Source organism: Lynx canadensis, chromosome B2 (assembly GCF_007474595.2).
Source record: "Lynx canadensis isolate LIC74 chromosome B2, mLynCan4.pri.v2, whole genome shotgun sequence".
Lineage (NCBI taxonomy): Eukaryota > Metazoa > Chordata > Mammalia > Carnivora > Felidae > Lynx > Lynx canadensis.
In genome coordinates this window covers 58,966,544-58,989,602 of record NC_044307.1, presented here as the reverse complement: position 1 = coordinate 58,989,602, position 23,059 = coordinate 58,966,544, and the positions used below count along the sequence as shown (strand labels likewise).

Sequence of the window (23,059 nt, the reverse complement as noted above, 5' to 3'; positions counted from 1 at the left end):
AATATTATTCAGTAGCAAGGGAGGAGCTGATTTATTTAGCAGGATTACTCTGTGATACTTTACTTAGCCTACTAATATATTCTCAGAATAGAAGTAATGGATAATATTTATTGAGAGGCAGTAGCCTATTTCCTCTATTAAAATAAAACCTCCTCTATTTTTGCCAAAGATAGTTTTCTACAAGACAGGTATATTTTGGGGGCATGTCATTTTTTTCCATATAATTTTTTTGACAATTTATTTGTAATTCAAAGATGTACTTAATGAATTTATATAATCTAGTGAGATTCCTTTCCTGTTGAGGGATGAAGGAAAAATAAGTTCAGAGATATCATAAAACCTTATCAACTATCATATTAGTAATAATATTTTCTAGCCTCATGAACATCACAAAAATATCTTGAAGACAATTTAGATTTATTTGAAATTGAAATTTTTTTCGAAACCTAAGGAAATGTAGGAGTAAGTTTCTGTAAATGAGATCTAACTACTGTAAAAAATGTTTACTCACTATTGCCTTTAGTACTTCAACCTCTTAGCAGATCAAACTGAAGCCTGTGACATTGCTTTAAAAAACTACCTCAGAATATTAAAAAGAGGGTGACTGTGGAATAGCTTAGACACTATGCCCTGAGTTACTTTAATACTTGTTATTTGAAAAAGTATCTACGTCAAAGGCATCATATTATTTTTTTAAAGAAAATATTCTGATCAAATTCAATTTTGAAAGTACTGAAATTTAAGGGCCACCTGGGTACCTCAGTCTGTTAAGCATCCAACTCTTGATTTCAGCTCAGGTCATGATTTCACAGTTCTTGAGAGATTGAGCCCCATGTTGGGCTTTGGACTGATAGAGCAGGATTAGGATTCTCTTAGAATTCTGTCTCCTTTCTCTCACCTCCCCTGCTCGCACACACTCTCTCTCTTTCTCTCAAAATAAATAAACTTAAAACAAACAAAATAATAAAAGTACTGAAATTTAAAACCATGAAGAATTCCAAGACTTAACCTCATATATAGATACAGGATTTTGAAGCTCCACTGGAATTCTTTGCAAGCTGTTAGTGTTTGCTAAGTGCCTAGGATATAGGGTATCATGAGGAAAGAGATTTAAGGCTTAAGGTCTTGGAGTTCAGCATATGCGTTTTTGAAATTCTGTTCACAGTTTTTAGTCAGTCTGTATGTTCTATCACAATTTAAATATGAATATAAATAAAACCTCAAAGCCAGAGTAGTAATGTGACTATGTACTAGATAACTAAATTATAAATGGCATTAAAATTCACTCTGAAGAACAGCAACTAGAATAACTGATACTATGATTCATCCCAAATAGAATGCTTACCAGGTAAACTACTTTGGTTAGTGTGATTGAAACTTAGAGTCAAAACAATCTAATCCATTTGGGTACAATGTGAGCAACTTAAAAATTATAGGTGTAGTAAAACACCAGAACTATGGTGATCATGTTTTGCAAGAGAAAGTAAAGGCAGTGCTTTTGTCTTCTGTTTAGAACTGAGGTAAGTTAACTTTATCCCTATGAACATTCACCATTTTCTAGTGGAAAATAGGTAGATAGAAAGGTGTCTACCAGTAACAATTCAATACAGGTTTGTTTTGTATCTAATCCTATTTGTTTAAATAATTTCTGTGGTAAAAAAAAAAAGTGCTTTAATAAATATAAAAATAGCACATAGAAAGACAAATATGATTCTTCAAGATTCCTGGAAACAAATGGGTTACTTTAGGTACCTTATATAAAGTGTTAGGTTTTGGTGATTTAGTATGCAATCAATTAGCTTACCTCAACATTTATGATATATATATATATATATATATATATATATATACACATACACACACACACATATATATATGTGTGTATATATATATATATATATATACACACACATATATATATATGTGTGTGTGTATATATATAGCATAAATAGCATATATATGTGTGTGTGTATATATATGTGTATATATATATATATTTTTTTTTTGTCTCTCTAAACTATGCTCTGCCCAATCTTGCAAATAGATGTTGGTAGGGTTCTAGAAATCTAAAAATTGTATTCTTTATTAACTGATTCAACAAACACATATTGATTTCCTACCATGTGTCAAGTCTTGAAACAGGTTCTGGGGAAATTAAGCAGGCAAAGACACACCCTCAAGGAACTTAAGTTCAAGGAAAGACACATAAATTAACTAACCAGTAAAGTACCACGTTCCTACTTTGTAGATGCAAAGTTTGTTATGGAGTGTGAGAGCTCTGAGTTATGTTCCACATGATTCATAAGAGGATCCCCAGCAGCCTTGGAGCCTTCATTGCCCGTCACAGTAGCCTACTCATTAAGCCCCTCTCTCCCCTGTTTTATCTCCCCACTCCCTTGCAGGAATTCCTGGGATCACCTCTCAAATAAGCTACCTGAGTACATATTATTATCTCATATTCTTATTTTGGAAGAGCTCAAGCTAAGAGAGATAGAAAACTCCATCTCTCTGGCAATTACGATTGATCCACATCAGCATGGGACTGGAATATTGGCACTGAGAGCCCTTCCTTGGAATTGACACTAAGGAAAGAGTCTTCTTCTTTTTTCCAGAGTTTTTCAGTGGATGCAGCCAACTCCCTGTTCTCTTCACATGGAGATCTGAATTCACTAGGAGAGAAGTGTTTGTGAAAGAATAACTCATCCTGGCAGTTCCTATGGTTCTTTTATAAATTCTACAGACTATGGGGCATCCTTCCAGCTAGGCTACCCAATAAATGCCATTCCTTCTATCTAGCTTAGTATTTTTGTTTATATTGTATGTGATCAAAAGAGTGATTTCTAATGCATATAGTAAAGGGAAAGAGCTAATAAAGTTCAAGAGGTTGAACAAACGCAGTTCAACTTCAGACTGGTAGAAATGAAATATAAGAATGGCATGAGGGTTACAATACAGAGGTAGAGATGACTATAGATAAAATGCATGTGAATAAAATGCGTACAGCATACAGTGGAGTTATTAGTATGTGTGTGTACAGTGGGAGACCTAAAATCATTTCAGCTTAAAGTATATTTTGTTTCTCATACTCTCTTTAGGAAAGCTTCTTTATCTTTCTACTTTGAATTATATCTTGGTTTGTAGGCAAGAACACCACCTTATCCACTACTTTTAATTTACAGGGCTTAGTTTCCAAATGTACCCACTTCATCCATATGTCTCCAAGGTGAAAGGAGCAAAAGTTCTTTTTTTTTTTAATTTTTTAATGTTTATTGATTTTTGAAATACAAAGACAGAGAGTGTGTGAACTGGGGAGGGGCAGAGAGAGGGAGACACAGAATCCAAAGCAGGTTCCAGGCTCTGAGCTGTCAGCACAGAGCCTGATGTGGGGCTCAAATTCACCAACTGAGATCATGACCTGAGCTGAAGTCAGAGGCTTAACCAACTGAGCCACCCAAGTGCCCCGGAGCAAAAGTTTTTTAAAATGACACTTTACAAAGGATTAGAATGTGGCAAAGAGTACTTGTAAAATGTCACAGTGGAAGGAAGAATCAAATCATTTACATGTACTGTCGATTTACAATTGGGATTCTAAGCATGATGGATTTGTAGTACCAGAGGAAGCAAGTAGTTGCATTCAAATGTGTCTATTACTCCAACACATATACAATTACTACGGTAATGCCATGTTACCTGAGGTGTATAATTCCAAGCACCAAATAAATGTGTCACTTGACAATATAGTTTGTCTAAATTAAAAATTACTCTTTGAGAATTAAAAATATGTGCTTATGTTGGTAGCATGTATCTATTAGGTTTAAAGAGCTGTAGATATTTATATTGGGGAAATTCTTCAGAGAAAATATATATTGTTGCTAGTTAACTTTAAAAACATGTCAATAATTTATTGTATTTTAAAATATTAGCTTTAAGAGGTGCCTGGGTGGCTCAGTCGGTTGAGAATCTAACTTCAGCTCAGGTCATGATCTCATGGCTCATGAATTCGAGCCCCGTGTTGGGCTCTGTGTTGACAGCTCAGAGCCTGGAGCCTGTTTCAGATTCTGTGTATCCCTCTCCCTCTGCCCCTCTCCAACTCTCTCTGTCTCTCTCTCAAAAATAAATTAAAACATCAAAAATTTTTAAAGAAAATGTTAGCTTTTATACTCATTTTTTTTAATTTTCTTAAAATCAGTGTTAAAACCATATTAAGCCTACTAGAAATTAGTTCTGTCTTTTCTATTTCATAGAAGTAAATGCAACTGTTTTGTAATAGTTGGTTAATTTTTCAAGACAATGCTAATATTTGTATTATATTGTTTTAAAATAAAAATAAAACAATATTTAAAAAAATTCTGACTTGCCAAGAGAAAGATATCTTTTTTATTGTAGTTGTTTTCATAAAGTTTTAAAATCTAGATAAATTAAAATTTTTAAATAAAAATATAGGGACACCTGTGTAGCTCTGTTGGTTGAGTGTCAGACTCTTGATTTTGGCTCGGGTCATGGGTCGAGCCCCACATAGGGTTTAGTGCTGAAAATGGAACCTGCTTAAGATTCTCTCTCTCTTTCTCTTTGTCTCTCTTTCTCTCTCTCACTGTCTCTCTCTCTCTGCTGCCTCTCTCCCCCACTTATATGCCCTCCCTCTCTCTCGGAAAAAGAAAGAAAAAAGAAAAATAATGTCTTTCTAATGCTTTTGAAAATCATTCACTTTTAATATTTTTAGTTTTTATTTTAAAATGTATGATTTTGGGGCGCCTGGGTGGCGCAGTCGGTTAAGCGTCCGACTTCAGCCAGGTCACGATCTCGCGGTCCGTGAGTTCGAGCCCCGCGTCGGGCTCTGGGCTGATGGCTCAGAGCCTGGAGCCTGTTTCCGATTCTGTGTCTCCCTCTCTCTCTGCCCCTCCCCTGTTCATGCTCTGTCTCTCTCTGTCCCGAAAATAAATAAACGTTGAAAAAAAAATTAAAAAAAAATAAAATAAAATGTATGATTTTAACACTAACTTATTGAATACATAAAAGATATGCTCTAGTTTTTCCCCTATTTACTTTCATTCCTAGTTCCAAGTGGTATTACTTCTAATGGGAGAGTTGTCAAGGTATAGCCCTGAATAACAAAATGTTTCTTAATCAAGTTTCACGAAAATCGAACTATTATTAATGTACTTTAATCTATGATATCCCCGGGGCGCCTGGGTGGCTCAGTCGGTTAAGCGTCCGACTGCAGCTCAGGTCACCATCTCGCGGTCCATGAGTTCGAGCCCCGCGTCCGGCTCTGTGCTGACAGCTCAGAGCCTGGAGCCTGTTTCAGATTCTGTGTCTCCCTCTCTCTCTGCCCCTCCCCCACTCATGCACTGTCTTCCTCTGTCTCAAAAATAAATAAACTTTAAAAAAAATTAAAAAAAAAATCTATGATATCCCCTCTAAAGAATCATGTGAAAACAATTTTTTTTTAGAAATGAGAAAATATTGGGGCGCCTGGGTGGCTCAGTCGGTTAAGCGTCCGACTTCAGCTCAGGTCACGATCTCACGGTCCGTGAGTTCGAGCCCCGCGTCGGGCTCTGGGCTGATGATGGCCCAGAGCCTGGAGCCTGCTTCCGATTCTGTGTCTCCCTCTCTCTCTGACCCTCCCCCGTTCATGCTCTGCCTCTCTCTGTCTCAAAAATAAATAAACATTAAAAAAGAAAAAATTTTAGAAATGAGAAAATATTAAGTGATTTTAAAGATTATGCCTATAGTTGACACTGATTTGGCTCCTAAACATGAAGAATAAGTTTAGTAACTTACCATTATGCTTTAGAGGATGAGAAAATGTAAAAATATTTATTGATTAGTCACATGCATTCTCTATGACAATGTATAGGCAAGACATTATAAGAAAATCAGTTAGTGTATAAAAAACCCTATTGCAGTTAATAGAGTCAGCTTAATAGTCTGGATAGGGATAAATAACTGGAGAGTAGCATGGGATGAATTAACTGTACTTATAAAGTTTTGACAGATTTTTAGTTGTCACTGCATATATTCAAAACAAATACCCTTCACACGAATGAATATCTGCTTCTAACACCAAGGACTATGGAAAGTATAGTTTAGGACTAAGTATATTTACATTTTTCTCCTTTATTTTTTTTTTATGAAATTTATTGACAAATTGGTTTCCATACAACACCCAGTGCTCATCCCAAAAGGTGCCCTCCTCAATACCCATCACCCACCCTCCCCTCCCTCCCACCCCCCATCAACCCTCAGTTTGTTCTCAGTTTTTAACAGTCTCTTATGCTTTGGCTCTCTCCCACTCTAACCTCTTTTTTTTTTTTCCTTCCCCTCCCCCATGGGTTCCTGTTAAGTTTCTCAGGATCCACATAAGAGTGAAACCATATGGTATCTGTCTTTCTCTGTATGGCTTATTTCACTTAGCATTACACTCTCCAGTTCCATCCACGTTGCTACAAAAGGCCATATTTCATTTTTTCTCATTGCCACGTAGTATTCCATTGTGTATATATACCACAATTTCCTTATCCATTCATCAGTTGATGGACATTTAGGCTCTTTCCATAATTTGGCTATTGTTGAGAGTGCTGCTATGAACATTGGGGTACAAGTTCTCCTTTAAACCCCCCAAACACAAACTTTCTTAGCAAAGCTTCAGTTTATTTTAAATTCACTCTGTGTCTACTTTATTTCTTTCTCCCAATGTCTATTGAATTGTAGCAATCTAATTTCCTCAACCCATTGACATGTTGCTGGTTGGTAACAAAGCTCCATCTCAGAAATGTCAAACTAAATGAATAAGGCAAAATCACAAACACAAGGTTATTCTGTGAGCTGCCTGAGTTTCCAGGTTCTGAATGTTCTTCTGATTTATCAGCCCAGCTGAACTCAGGGAGGTACACTGGCATTACTTCTCTAGCTAGCCAATGCCTCTGAGTTCCAGTGCCTCAGAGGAGCACTTCTAAGAAACAGCTTAGTGTCAGAAGACTCTACCTCCTAGAGAAAGCTAGTCATGCTTGAAGTAGGAATAGTGTAATGCATCCACTGTTCTAAATCTTTAACTTTTTTTTACGTATATATATATATATATATACGTAAAAAAAAGCTTATTATGTTATTTATAACTATGCTGTAACAGTTACAATTTAAATAGGATAGCATTATTGGATTGATGAATGGTGAAATGTGTTGGAATGATACCCTTGCTTACCTAAAATTAGGAGAACCGTATTAACTTGGAAATAACTCTTTTTAATTTTATTGTTAATACTGACAATACAAACCTAGTACATGAAAGAAATTGTAAGCATGAAACTTCGGAACTTAACTTGCAGGCTTTGATAATTGAGTAAGAAAAAAATAGGACAAATTAATAATGATGCCTGTCCTAAAGACTACCTAATCTGCTAGACACATAGGCACTATAGGTTTCTTCTGATAAGTGTTTCATAGTGCATCTTTATTCCGTCTTTCTACTTCTAACCTATCGTCATCTCTATATTTAAAGTGAATTTCTTTTAGAAATCATGTAGTTGGTTCTGTTGTTTTATTTAGCCTGGCTGTCACTGCCTTTTATTGAAGTATTTTTTTAAAACCACATTTGATATAAATATTGGTGTATAATGGCTCTAAATGAATCATCTTGCTATTTGTTTTCTACTTTCTATAGTACCATATCTCTACTTTGTTCCTTTTTACTCTTGCCTTCTTTTGGATTAAGTAATGTTTAAGTTTCCATATTATCTCCCACCTAAAAGCAGCCAGATTTTATAAGAGGTAATACCAACTTGCCAAACTCCCAGGTAGAAGCAGGTTTGCCACTTGACTTGGTGGTAGACACCACAGAGAATGGCAATGGCTAATAGCACGACGTGAAAGGATGAAGTAGGACAAGCTTATGTTCTCTCCTGGGACTGTAAATGAGGAAGTATAGAGGACATTCCACTCAGCAGTAGATGCTGAAGCTAAAAGATCATGGTAATAGAAATAGAGACCAAAGAAGCAGTGCTATATCATCTCCATGCTGATATTACAAATGATTTGAAACTTTCAACGTGAAGAGATATTTGAAGATAGAAAGAGGAGGAGAAACTTTATGAGATAGAACTGTGGTAGGAAGATGGCCCTTCATGGGTCCCTAGATCATGCTCTTTCAGATCCTAGCCTATATGCCAATAAAAATTACAGGTTTTATAGAACAACTTGAATGACATGTTCTTCAAGCTAAAAAATCTGAGTAGATATTGTATTTGTAATGTCAGAAATTTGCAATTATTCGGCACTTAGTTATAGCACTGGAAAAGTAAGATAAAGGAAAATCCTCTTGTTTCATACATTCTCTAACTAGTATTACAAAAATATTAGCAAGAAAAATGAGTATAAGACTATATTTCAATTTACCTAGTTAATATAGAAATATGGAAATAATTGTTTAAATTGTCATCATAAATATTAAAATATTAAATGCATTTTAAAAAGTGATATACTGATTTTTTTCTGACACAAGTGTTGAAATAATTACAAGTGCCTCTCATAATTCTGTACATTTTTTTTCATGTTCTTTGTTTTTTAAAAAAATAACTGGCATGTGTTTAAATGGATGACTGATTATGTAGTTATGGATCAAAATAATTTGTTTTCTTTGAATCACTTGGATATGGAAAGTAATTAAATAATTTGCCTCATCTGCTAACTGCCTTGAATAAATTTGATTGCTGAAGCTCAATTTTATGTTAAGATCAGCCATCACATTAATTCATTTCCTTTCCAGATTGTTTCAGTTCTTCTTGTTCAAACATTTAAATACCTTAAAACAACAGCAACATTAGCAACGACCCCACTTTCCCAAAGGATTGAGTAAAATATTCCTCCCCTGATTCTTTCATTTGAACTCATTAATTAGAAACTAACATAATTTTATTCATATGTTATGTGAAATAGAGTTATATGAGAGGCCATAGATGAGGTGTTTTCTTTATTTAATTTTTTTTCCCATAAACTTCCTCTAAGAGCATATTCTCCAGACTCTTTACCACTGACTGATTTTCACACTCTAAAGTGAGGATTGCTCATCTATATCCATCTCATCTTTCCGCAGGATTTGAGGGTGAACATTGTGAAATTAATGTGAATGAGTGCTTCTCTCTTCCCTGCCAGAATTATGGTGACTGCGAAGATGGAGTCAACAATTTCAGGTACAGAAAACCCAAAAATATCTGGATTCAAGTTTATGCATCTAGATGTATCTAAATATATCCATGTTTATAATTTCAGTTGACAAATTAAACAACATTTCTGGTTATTAACAATTTGCCATGCTACAATTATTTGAAGCTTTGACTTTGTATGTTTATATTAATGGAGTCATTAAACGTCTTGTTTAAAAGATGTATTTGCAGACCTGGGTTTTCTGGACCTCTATGTGATCTTGATACAAATGAGTGTTCTTCTAGACCTTGCAAAAATAATGGAACCTGCGTGGATCTGTCAAACAGGTTAGAGACTACATTTACTGATTCAGTTATTTTATATACATGATATTTAAATAGTAAAGTGAACATATATGCACCCATCATTCAACTTAAGCAGAATATTCCCAGTATCCTTAACCCAAGTACTTACTTGCTTAAACCCAAGTACTCCTCTACTCTTCCATACAATTGTATTGAATATCATGATTTTTGTAGTTGTTCAACCAAGATTTTATTTTGTGTTTGTTTTTTAAGTTTTATTAAAATTTCAGTTAGTTAACATACAGGGTAATATTAGTTTCAGGTATACAATATAGTGATTCAACACTTCCATACATCACCTGATGCTCATCACAAGTGCTCTCCTTAATCCCCATCACCTATTTAACCCATTACCTTGCCTTTAACATACACTATCAAGTTGGGGCACATGAGTGGCTCAGTCAGTTGAGCACCGGACTTCAGCCCAGGTCATGATCAACTTCAGACCAGTTCACAGGTTCGTGAACCTGTGGGGCCCTGTGCTGATGGCTCAGAGCCTGGAGCCTGCTTTGGATTCTGCACATCCCTCCCTTTCTGCCTCTCCCCCACCCATGCTCTCTTTCTCTCTCTCTCTCTCTCAAAAAATGAGTAAACACTTAAAAAATATACAGCATTAACCATTTCATTTGTATGCCTGCCTCAATAAAACACTTAGCTTGCATATTAATATAAGTGAAATAATATTGTGTATCATCTTCAGAAACAATTCATTTTGTTAAATATTTCTGCATTATTCATGTATCAGTTGCTCAGTTTTAACTGTTGTAGAATATTCCATTTAAACATGTGCCAACATTTGTTTATCATTCTCCTGATCATAGATATCTGGTTTATTTGACTCTTCTTTCTTAGACATAATAATATCATTTCAGTTTTCAAATATTTCCCCAATACACAATTACTAATGTTACCTTAGTTTGGTATCTAAAAATGGAATAATTGCACTATTGAGTAGATGTTTTCACATGTATTATATCATTTTTTTTCAATTCACTTTGAAAATGGAATATTCACACTCTTAACAAAAGTGAAAAAATGTCCCTATTTACATTCTTACATATTTCATTTGGGCTTATCTGCTGCGTGCAAAATTCTATCTCCTTGTGTGTGTTTTTTTTTTCTGTACTCCCATCATAACTTATGACTTTAAGCATTTCTTCAGCCATTTCAAAATATTTAATTTTTCCGTCCTAATGCAATTTTTAAGTTTATTTATTTATTTTGAGAGAGAGAGACAGCCTGAGTCGGGGAGGGGCAGAGAGAGAGGAAGAGAGAGAATCCCAAGCAGGGTCCACATCCTCAGCATGATGCCACAGACGGGGCTCAGACTCACAAATCAATGAGATCATGACCCAAGCCAAAACTAAGAGTCAGATGCTCAACCAACAGAGCCACCCAGGAGTCCCTAATTTTTCCTTTCTAGAAATGCCTATTTATGGCATCTTCCCATTTATGTTTTCTTCTTCTTGATTTGTAAGAATCTTTATGTGTTTTAATTATTACTGTTTTCATTAGTTGTACTGTATGTACTAAAAATATTCTATTGATTGTGGCTTGACATTTCACCATCTTTATGATGTTTTGAGTGCTAAAATTTAATTTTAATCTAACCAAATTAATGTGTGTTTATGGGTTGCGTTTTTCATCTTGTTTAAAATGTTTACACTGCTTAAAGAAGAGCTAATAGCTATTCTTCTCAAACTATTCCAAAAAATAGAAGAGATAGGAAAACTTCCAAATGCATTCTATGAGGCCAGCATTACCCTCATAAAAAAAGAAAAAAAACAGATGAAGACACAGCAAAAAAGAAAAGGAAAAACCAAAAATATTAGCAACTCAATTCAATAATAGATTTTTAAAAAACTGTTGGCCATGATCAAGTAAGATTTAATCCAGGGATTCAAAACTGGTTCAATATTTTTAAAAAAGTTTATTCTATGACAAAAAGATGTTGCTTAGATTTCCTTTTAAAATATTTAAAGTTTTCAGGTAACTGGGTAGCTCACTTGGTTAAACATCCAACTTCTGCTCAGGTCATGATCTCATGGTTCATGAGTTTAAGCCCCAAGCCCCTCGTGGAGCTCTGTGCTGACAGTTTGGAGCCTGGAGCCTGCTTTTGATTCTGTGTTTCTCTGGCTCTCTGCCCCTCCCCCACTAACTCTCTGTCTCTGTTTCACTCAAAAATGAATAAACTTCAAAAAAATTTTTTTAAATAAAATAAAGTTTCACCCTTCACATTTAAATCAATTTATCTGGAAAGTGTGTGTGTGTGTGTGTGTGTGTGTGTGTGGTATGTTGTGCGTGTATAAGGTAGGAATCTTACATTCATTTTTCCATATGCTATACCAATTGTGCCTGCTATATGTATTGCATAAGTTCATCTGTTACTTACTGCTTGGCCTGACCTACAACACCTTCTTGGTTGCAGATCAAATCCCTATAAATGAATATGTTTATTTCTTTGCCTCTATTCTGTTTCCTTATTTCAGTTAGCTATCTATATGCCAGTACCATAAATCTTAATTACTTAACTTTGAAATATCTCAATATTGGTAATGCAATATTTTTTAATCTTCTTCCAGAAGCTTTAGTTATTTTGGACAGTTTCTTCTGTTACAATCAACATGTTCCTCATAAATCCCTACATTCAAACAAGCAAACAAAGACTGGGTAGAATTTTTATTGGGATTTCATTGAATTTGTAGATCAATTTGAAAAGAATTGCTATGTCTTTATTTAGGTCTTTTAAAATATCTTTCAAAAAAACAGTTGGAAAAATTCAACTGGACACACATTGATTAGGATAAATAAGACTCATTTGCTGGATCACTATTGCTCTCCAGGCACCAAGGGCTACATTTGTTTATATTAATAGAAATCTAACATCTAGAATTGCTCTCAAAATTTATATCACAACCTTCTTGAGTTTCTGATAATCTTCTATTATTTCTACTATTTTGTATGGCCATCTGGCTTTTGCACTGTCTAATCTAGTGAAGTAAATAGAAACATGCTTTGAATCACCACTCCTGTAACTCACAAGGCTTGAAGGGGACACTAATCACTACAAGTCCCATAGGGATACAGAATTGCTTTTGGTTTGAAACCTTGATAAGTCTAAAGGGGCATTTCAAGACCTTCCAGTTGGGCTTTCCTGCGTAACAGTTCTTATTCCAATGTGGAAATTCTATTACTAAGTATATTGACTACACTATATATTCAGAGACTCTGGAGGAAAATAAAACAACAAAACAAAAGATGGATTTGTGATCCATCTACCAGACCTAAATAAATGTGCACTCCTACTGGTGGAAAGAGTATTTCAAAGACAAGCATAAGTTTAGGGCCATTTGTTTCCCAGGAACTTAGAAGGCCTGAATATCTTTCTTTCATCAATGAGCAATCATACTTGTAAATGGCCTCAGAATCCTCTGTGGAAACCTTCAGGAAGATACATGAAACACATGTGACTATATGACAAGATCCTTCTTCAAAGGGACTTACTGTCCTTCAGTTGAGACCCTGAGTCCATGACATAGCATAAGTCTGTAATTGTGTAAGAGGCTAGGAATCCCTACATAGGCAAATTGAATTGTGTTTCTGTCCTGCAGACCTACATACTTAATTCTATTTATGTTTCTCTGATTTATGTGGCTATTTCCTCATTTTTAAATATTATAGTCTTTTTTCCATTGGATGTTCTTTCCTGCTTTGTCAAAGATGAGTTGGCCATACGTTTGTGGGTCTAGTTCTGGGGTTTCTATTCTATTCCATTGGTCTGTGTGTCTGTTTTTGTGCCAATACCATGCTGTCTTGATGATGACAGCTTTGTAGTAGAGGCTAAAGTCTGGGATTGTGATGCCTCCTGCTTTGGTCTTCTTCCTCAAAATTCCTTTGGCTATTCGGGGCCTTTTGTGGTTCCATATGAATTTTAGGATTGCTTGTTCTAGTTTCGAGAAGAATGCTGGTGCAATTTTGATTGGGATTGCATTGAATGTGTAGATAGCTTTGGGTAGTATTGACATTTTGACAATGGAAAAAAGACAGCCTCTTTAACAAATGGTGCTGGGAGAACTGGACAGCAACATGCAGAAGGTTGAAACTAGACCACTTTCTCACACCATTCACAAAAATAAACTCAAAATGGATAAAGGACCTAAATGTGAGACAGGAAACCATCAAAACCTTAGAGGAGAAAGCAGGAAAAGACCTCTCTGACCTCAGCCGTAGCAATCTCTTACTCGACACATCCCCAAAGGCAAGGGAATTAAAAGCAAAAGTGAATTACTGGGACCTTATGAAGATAAAAAGCTTCTGCACAGCAAAGGAAACAACCAACAAAACTAAAAGGCAACCAACGGAATGGGAAAAGATATTTGCAAATGACATATCGGACAAAGGGCTAGTATCTAAAATCTATAAAGAGCTCACCAAACTCCACACCCGAAAAACAAATAACCCAGTGAAGAAATGGGCAGAAAACATGAATAGACACTTCTCTAAAGAAGACATCCAGATGGCCAACAGGCACATGAAAAGATGTTCAGCGTCGCTCCTTATCAGGGAAATACAAATTAAAACCACACTCAGGTATCACCTCACGCCAGTCAGAGTGGCCAAAATGAACAAATCAGGAGACTATAGATGCTGGAGAGGATGTGGAGAAACGGGAACCCTCTTGCACTGTTGGTGGGAATGCAAATTGGTGCAGCCGCTCTGGAAAGCAGTGTGGAGGTTCCTCAGAAAATTAAAAATAGACCTACCCTATGACCCAGCAATAGCACTGCTAGGAATTTACCCAAGGGATACAGGAGTACTGATGCATAGGGGCACTTGTACCCCAATGTTCATAGCAGCACTCTCAACAATAGCCAAATTATGGAAAGAGCCTAAATGTCCATCAACTGATGAATGGATAAAGAAATTGTGGTTTATATACACAATGGAATACTACGTGGCAATGAGAAAAAATGAAATATGGCCTTTTGTAGCAATGTGGATGGAACTGGAGAGTGTGATGCTAAGTGAAATAAGCCATACAGAGAAAGACAGATACCATATGGTTTCACTCTTATGTGGATCCTGAGAAACTTAACAGGAACCCATGGGGGAGGGGAAGGAAAAAAAAAAAAAAAGGACGTTAGAGTGGGAGAGAGCCAAAGCATAAGAGACTGTTAAAAACTGAGAACAAACTGAGGGTTGATGGGGGGTGGGAGGCAGGGGAGGGTGGGTGATGGGTATTGAGGAGGGCACCTTTTGGGATGAGCACTGGGTGTTGAATGGAAACCAATTTGTCAATAAATTTCATATATAAAAAAAAATATTATAGTCAAGCATATCCAACAGTTTTTATCCATTCTTGGATCCCATTATTCTAATTTATACTGGGGAACCCAATTTTACTTTAACATCCCACATTCACTCCAGCCTATAAAGGAAAATCACCACAAACTTCATTAAGACACTGGTGCTCCCTCACCAACCCTGTTCTTCATTTTGGTGAATAAAATGCCCTCCTGGGTGAATGCAGTTTCTTCCTAGGAGATAGGAATGCCTTCCTTTATTCTCTTGGGATAGAAATTAAGGGGCAACTGAACAGCTGACACATGATAGATCCATTCAAGCAATTTCCATAACAATAAGCCTGTGAACTTCTCCTAATATATACCAAGAATACCCTGGCACTTCTACATCACTAATCTAAGCTGAAATTAACTCCTGTTTTTGATTAGCCAATTTATCTAACACCATACCCAGGATGCTAATATTAGCACACTGAATCTTCTCTTCCCATCCATGTTAACACATTTAGCTCATTAAATTTTATATTTATTCTCCTTTGGTCTGACTACCTTAGATTCAATCCCACACATGCTCCCCAACTTTGTGACAAAACAGATTGGTGGGGTTATGCATCTCTTCTTGGGTATATAGCATAGCTGTTCCCACTTAAGTGTTTCCATCTCTCATCAGCAAAGTTGGAATCTAACCCTTTTTATGGGCTGGAACCAATGAGAAATGATGGGGCATGAGCAAGTGAAAACTGGCAGCATTTTGTAACTCAACTCCTTCAGCAGAATATAGAGGAGGGCCCATATGCAAAAACGCACAGATTCCATAAGACACAGGAGAGGTTTAGCCTCTACCACTAATAGAGCTTAAAGTGAATTCAAAGGCTTAAGGTCCTTAGCCATATCTATCCTTTGTCTACAGGGTATATGAACTCCTTCAAAGTTACTATACAGACTATACAGGTTTGTTGCTTATCAGCAACTGAAAACTCTGCTTAAAAAATAACTATTATTAATAGTTTCACATCTGTGGTTTACAGGTATTTGGCTATCATATAGGCTGGGTTCATCTAAATTTCTCTGGGACCTAGCTGAGGAGGGAGAAGAGTTTGCCAGTCTGTTGCTCCTAATGTCTCTCATTTTTATTGGACTAGCATGTTCTTCTCACAGAGTGGCAGAAATTCAAGAGAACAAGCAGAAAACATGCAAACCCTCTTAAGCCCTAGGCTCTGAAATAGTGCCCTTTATCCTTACCTGTATGTAGATCACTGTGCAAAAACATAATTGTAGCCATGCCTGAAAGTGTGGGGCAAACACTCTTCCCATGGTGAAGCTGTGGCCAGGAAGAAGAGTGGTAAAAAATTAAGATTAAAAAAACAAAGAAAACAAAAAACAAAAAACGCTGTCAACAAACAGAAGATAGGATCAGTAAGTGGAAAATAAACTCACAAAAAATATGCAAACTGAAGCCTGGGTCACAAACTGCCTAGCATTCCCAATTTTCCCTGTGAGACTTAGGAGACAGCTCTGAGTCAGAGAGAATGAAATGAATGAAATGAATAGTAGATTCAAAATGATCTTACAAGTCTAAATGAAGGTGCTTCACATCAATTAATTTTACGGCTTTTGAAGACCACTCTTCCAAGTTCCAATATGAGATCTCAAAAGAGTTAGAGGAAGAAGTCAGACAAAATGCCCTCTGTTTAAAAGAGAACCCTGTGGTAGATTCATGAACATAAAAACTATAAGTTCATTTACAGAGAACCAAATTGATTATAAAGTTGATGTTGACTCTGCAATGTAGCTGATAAAATCAAAGTGTTTATCAAACTTAGAATATACTAAAAAGCTTGATGGAAAATAGCCAACTACTAATGGTGAGCAGTCTGGCAACCAATATGCAGAATGCTGAAGAGTTTTTGTAAATCTGAATCTTCAAGCTTGGCTCATATATAGGAAAAACTGCTGCCAATACAATATACTGCCTGAAACAGCCTCTTCCTGACATGAAACAGATGTTGGAGGTTTCTGGATACGACATTTGACTACCTGATTACTATTGAACTGCCTAGTACCATTATCTTTTTCCAAAGGCCCTTCCCAGTAATTGGAAATGTAAGAAAGGAAATGGAGGTGTCATGGCCTCTATTCACAGGCATCCTTCAAGATGATTATATAATAAACAGGAAATATTTGGAACCCCAAGGCAATTTTCCTCTGAAAATGTATATAACATTATTTAGTAAAATATTATGTAAGAAAATGCCAAATCATTTTCTCAATTGGCTGTACTATTTTGCATTCCCATCACTAGTGAATGAGAGTTCTTGTTGCTTCACATTTTTATGAGGATTTGGTATTGTCAGTGTTCTGGATTTTGGCTATTCTAAAAGGTGTGTAGTGTATTTTATTGTTGTTTTGATTTGCATTTCCCTCATGACATATGATATGGAGCATCTTTTCATATGCTTATTTGACATCAATAGGTCTTCTTTGGTGAGGTATCTGTTAAGATTATGGGCCCATGTTTTATTTGGATTGTTTTTCTTATTGTTGAAATTTAGTATTTGTATATTTTGGATAATAATCCTTTATTAGATATGTCTTTTGCAAATATCTTCTTCCAGTCTGTGGCTTTTATTGTTATTCTCCTGACATTGTCTTTCACAGAATACATTTTTTTTCATTTGAATTAAGCCCATCTTATCAATTCTTTCTTTGTCATATTTAAAAGACAACCAAACCCAAGATCATTGAGATTTTGTCCTTTATTTGAGTTTTTATAATTTTGCATTTTTCATTGAGTATTTGATCCATTTTGAGTTAACTTATACAAGGATTTTAAGGTCTGTGTCTAGTTTTTTTTAATTTTCAGTGTGGATGTCCAGTTGTTCCAACACCATATGTTGAAAAGAAAAAAAAAAAAACATCATCTTTTCTCCATTGAATTGCCTTTGTCTTTTGTCAAAGGTTAGTTCACAATAGTCATGTAGGTATATTTCTGAGTTCTGTATTCTGTTCCATTGATCTATTTTTCTGTTCTTTTGATAATACCACACTATCTTGATTACTATAGGTTTATAATAAGTCTTAAAGTCAGGCAGTTTCAGTTCTTCAACTTTGTTCTCCTCAACATTGAGTCGTTAGCTTCTCTCTATAATTGTTAGAATTGTTTTATTAATATCTACAGAATAACCTGCTCGAATTTTTATGGGGGTTTCATCAAATCTAGAGATCAAGTTGGGCAGAACTAACATCTTGACAATATTGTCTTCTTATGCATGAACATGTAGTATCTCTCCATTTAATTTTTCTTTGATTTCATTTATCAGAGTTTTGTAATTTTCCTCATATGAATCATGCACATATATTATTAGATTTATACATAAATATTTTATTTTGGAGGTACTAATATAATATTTAGTGAAATTTTAGAACATATTTGGAAGAATGCATATCAACCTAAGAATAGTGATTTTTTCCCAGTAGAAAGGAATGAAAAATGAATAGGGATGTATCCAAAGGGTTTTCAAATATACGTTAAATACATTTTCCTTAAAATCATTCAGCAACTTGGAAAAAGATTGAGATGTGTTAAATATAGATGATGGGTATATGGGATTGATTATTCTAGTCTCAAAAAATTGCTTTGTTTACATTGTTATAATAAAGGCCATTTTCAATGCATTAAAATCTTTCAAAGACAAAAAAAATCAACAGCTGAAAAATAGGTAATCACATTCTGTTTTCCAAGAATATGTTTTTTGATACAGGACTTTCTTTTGGTGTTTTTTAGCATGTTGATATTAACTTACTATTAATTTTTTTTGAAATAATATAACAAGTCATTTAAAACCAATCATTGTATGTTTAGTAGATATTAAACTATAGAGGCACAAATAATTAAAAATATTAATTATTATATAATGTACTTTGTTATTGCATGTACATTTTTAATCTGTTCCATTCTCTCTTTTGATTATTGAAGCTGAGGCCTGCAACAATTAATGACTAATTATTTAAAGATGAATTCCTAGAGATATGACAGCCCCAATTCAACTACAAACTATTGCAAGCTGAACATTAGAATTGACATTTTCTGACTTTATTGCATATGTTATCCATTAGAATTGTCTATTTAAGCCACAGTCATCAGTTTACTTAGATAACTGACAGTAATATTTAACTACTGAAAATGGACTGCTAAAGAAAGAATTCACCCTAACAACTACTATAACAGTGTTTTGTCCATTCAAAGGATATGGAATAAGGAAAATTTCCAAATGGCTTATGTGATTATCACACAGAAATCATCAACAAGAATTTTTGACCAATCAGTGTGTGATATTCATGAGTTCAGCAATTCTTTGCTGTACAAAGTTGAAAGTGACTGGTTAATGTATATTTAAGAGATAAAAATCAATAGATTGTTCAATAAATTGGTTGCCTAAAAACCAGTTATTAATCTAAATGACTTATAATCTACTGAAAATTTTTCCATCACACCATTGTTTCCACACCCATGTGTGGTAAAATTATAATGACATATAAAGACTATTTTAAAAGTAATCACTCTATTAAGCAAATATATTGGGTAGAAAAAAGTTGGTTTACTTTTTCTTCTTCCTTTTCCTTGAGATACACAGAATGTACAGTACCTTAAAGTAAAGCATCTTAAAGATGCTAGGTTAAAACAAAACAAAAAGTAAACTGTGCATGTCAAACATAGCATGTCTATTATTCTCTTAGATTAATATTAAATTTGATAGTTTTTCCATGTGCAAATTTTACAAGCATTGTATTTATTTTTATTATATATGTTTTTATACTTAAATATGCTTTTATTCGTTAAAAATTATAACACAGATTAAACTTACTAAAATTTTAAAATATTATTTAAAAGACTTATTTAACTTTTGTCATAAAATTTTAGTATAATAATCCTTACCCATGTCACAAATATAAATAGCTTGTTCATTTTAAGATTAAGAAATGTCATTAATTATAATGAACTATGGTTCAGGAATGCAATATAGAATTACAAGAAAGAGCTGTAAATTGCTTTAAAGTGAATTATAAATTCTCTCAAAATTTTAATAGCTGTGACATAGGCTAAGTTTTCTTAATATTTATTTATTTTTGAGAGAGAGAGAGAGAGAGAGAGAGAGAACAAGCTGGGGAAGGGCAGAGAGAGAGAGAGACAGAGGATCTGAAGCAGACTCTGCACTGACAGAGCCCAATGCAAGGCTCCAACTCACAAGCCCTGAGATCATGACCGGAGTCAAAATCAGATACTCAACAAACTGAGCCACCCAGGCGCCCCAAGGCTAACACATTTTAATCATAAAGTTTTACCTGCAACAGTTTTTGTAGTTTATTTTTGTCTTTGAACTCTATTTTTTTATAAAATGATCTGTTAGAATAAATATATATTAAATCTTAATATTACAAATGCATTTTATTTTTATTTTTTTTAATATTTTTAATGTTTATTTTTTTTGAGAGAGAGCAAGAGACAGAGCTTGAGAGGGGAAGGGCAGAGAGAGAGGCAGACACAGAATCTGAAGCAGGCTCCAGGCTCCGAGCTGTCAGCACAGAGCCCGAGCGGGGCTCAAACTCACGGACTGTGAGATCATGACCTGAGCCGAAGTCGTACACTTAACTGACTGAGCCACCCAGGCACCCCCGAATGCATTTTAAAATTAAAACTCATTAAAATCTATATTTTGGATCTCATAATATGACTTAATTTAACGTTATATTTTAAAGTATCTCAGCTTTCTAGAAACATAAAAATTTCTTTACTTATTAACTAGTTTCTCATCTGAAATAAGATGAAAACAAGATAAAGGAAGAATTTAAGGCAGGAACACATTTTAGAGCTACAAGCCCATGTGATTATCTTACATTTTCCCTCTCCTTTCATTATGGCAATATCACTTTATGTAAAATGAAGTTACTGCTCTTTACCCCTACATTTTTTCAATGTATTGAATTTTCTTTAGAAGTCACCTGTTAAAATTCATTTTAGTTTTGGAAAAGTATGGTGAAATCCTATCTGGAAAATTTAAGGTCACTATCAAATTAAAGGAAATTTGAGCAAAAATTGTTCCATACCTTGGCAACCTATTTAAGCTTAATTCCACTAAAACTTATGAAATAAAGCCTTGACTTTAAGTTAGAAATTTCCATGTTATCAAAAATATGTTATTAATTTCATGGCCTTAATTGTTGCTTTGGGACAGGCGATTTTTAATATATGCATAGTTGTGTTTTAAAAGTTGTTAGAATAGGGTTTCTTCAAAAGAATAAAATGTTTTAGAGACTTTTAATGTATAATTCAATACTACCATAAGATTAACTGGGTCACTTAAGACATTAATAAAAATCAAGGTTCACTTTTATTTTTTCCTCTCAGCCTAGGTAGATGTGATCTGAATACTGTAGGGATGAGGGCCTCAGCAAGTAATGATGGAAGGAAACATACACCAAAGCTTAATAATTGTATATTTTAGCTGGAGGCCAATAGGAGGAGGAATCTGGTGGCATTCCTTTCAGACACTCCTTATGCAGTTTCATTTGAAGGGCCAAGGTAGGTGTGGAGAACAAGTTGGCAATGTGCTACACTTTGCCTATCTCTCCTATTTGGGAGAGGAGGTGTGGGGGCAAGAGCAGGGAAGAGACAGAAGGAGGTAGGAGGTGGGGGGTAAGGAAGGGAGAGAGTACATGTATACATTTCAATTCTTCTGGGAAAGACGAGGTAGGCACAGAGATTCAAGGTAGATGCTCTATTCTGAAATAAATATTTGACTTTCATGGAAATTTGCCCTATTATTATATAATAAATGAATAACTTTTAGTAAAATCTATAAAAGAATCCAGGAAGCTAAAGTTCAGAAGGTAACAAAACTTGAAAAATGAGCGAAAGAGAATTCTAGGTAGTTGAGAAAATCTGAATCTTCTCATACTTCCTCAAAATGATACAAACAAAAGAATAAAACCAAAAAGAATCTCATATCTTCACCATACAAGAAGACAAAGAACATGAAAAGTATTTCACATTAACTAATGGAGGAAGTAAATATGTGTAAAATAATAACAAGGTTTCTCATTGTTAGGAAAAGAACGGCAAATACAGAAATCAGCTAGACTAAAATGAGCCCTATTATGTTAAATTAGAATTGGGAAATTAGTATGAACTCATACTTTTATATGTATGTGTTTATAATATACATATATACATATGAACACACACAACAATAAATATAAATATGGGCATATATGTGCCATATGTATGTACATATAGTTATATACATATAACTATATGTATACATAAACATAAATACACATACACATAGAAATTATCTTGGTTTCTAAATAACATGGTTTCTAAATAACATGGTTCTAAATAACTTGGTTTCTAGGACTTCTAGAATAAATGGCTTATTCTAGATCTGGAAAAGGAAACGTATAAGATAAACCTGGAATATCTTATGTTAGAAAGTAAGAAACTGTTCAAAGAATGATGGAGATGTCAAAAGGGTAGAGGAGAAAACTTGAAGAGGTCCTTACTATCCAACTCTCAGACGAAGTGAGCATCAAATAAATAAAAAATGGTTATATATTTGACCCACTGAATAAAATAAAAAGTCTTGACTCCATTTAGATACAAATCCATAATTGAATGAATGGATGGATGGAGGGATGGATGGATGGAGGGATGGATGAATGAATGAAGTAATTAATGAAAAGGAAAAGCCCATCTTAACAGTCAAATGTCATCTAGTAAATGTGAAATAAATGAGGAGTTAGAAAAGCACTATTGGGGGACGCCTGGGTGGCTCAGTCAGCTAAGCTTATGACTTCTGTTCAGGTCACTATCTCATGGTTCATAAATTCGAGCTCCACATCCCTGCTGTCAGCCCAGACCCCATTTCAGATCCTCTGTCCCCCTGTGTTTCTGCACCTCCCTGCTCACGCTCTCTTTCTTAAAAATAAACAAACAAAAATAGATTAAAAAATAAACATTTTTTAAAGTACTGTTTGGCAAAGAGTATAGAGACAACTGATTCAATTTAGAAGCATCAATGGAGAATATCTCCTATTTTAAGTTGGTTGAAATCTCCAGATTCTAGGGTACATGATCAATAGTGAAGCCATTCAGGAACCTTTTTGTAATCACAGAAAATAAAATTCGTGTGGCAAAAGGCAAGGGATGGGTATTTCCAGATTTTCAAAAAGAAAGAGGGGGAAAAGAGAAACACA

At 34.7% G+C, this 23,059-nt stretch overlaps 1 protein-coding gene across 1 annotated transcript in view; it reads left to right on the top strand.

The window, feature by feature from the left end:
* The window catches only part of EYS (eyes shut homolog), a 1,650,074-nt gene that overhangs the window by 534,203 nt on the left and 1,092,812 nt on the right, over positions 1-23,059 (top strand). The window contains exons 16-17 of the mRNA XM_030315776.1: positions 9,089-9,185; positions 9,378-9,485. Of these exons, the coding sequence (XP_030171636.1) occupies positions 9,089-9,185; positions 9,378-9,485 (205 nt within the window). The remainder of the gene's footprint in view (positions 1-9,088; positions 9,186-9,377; positions 9,486-23,059) is intronic.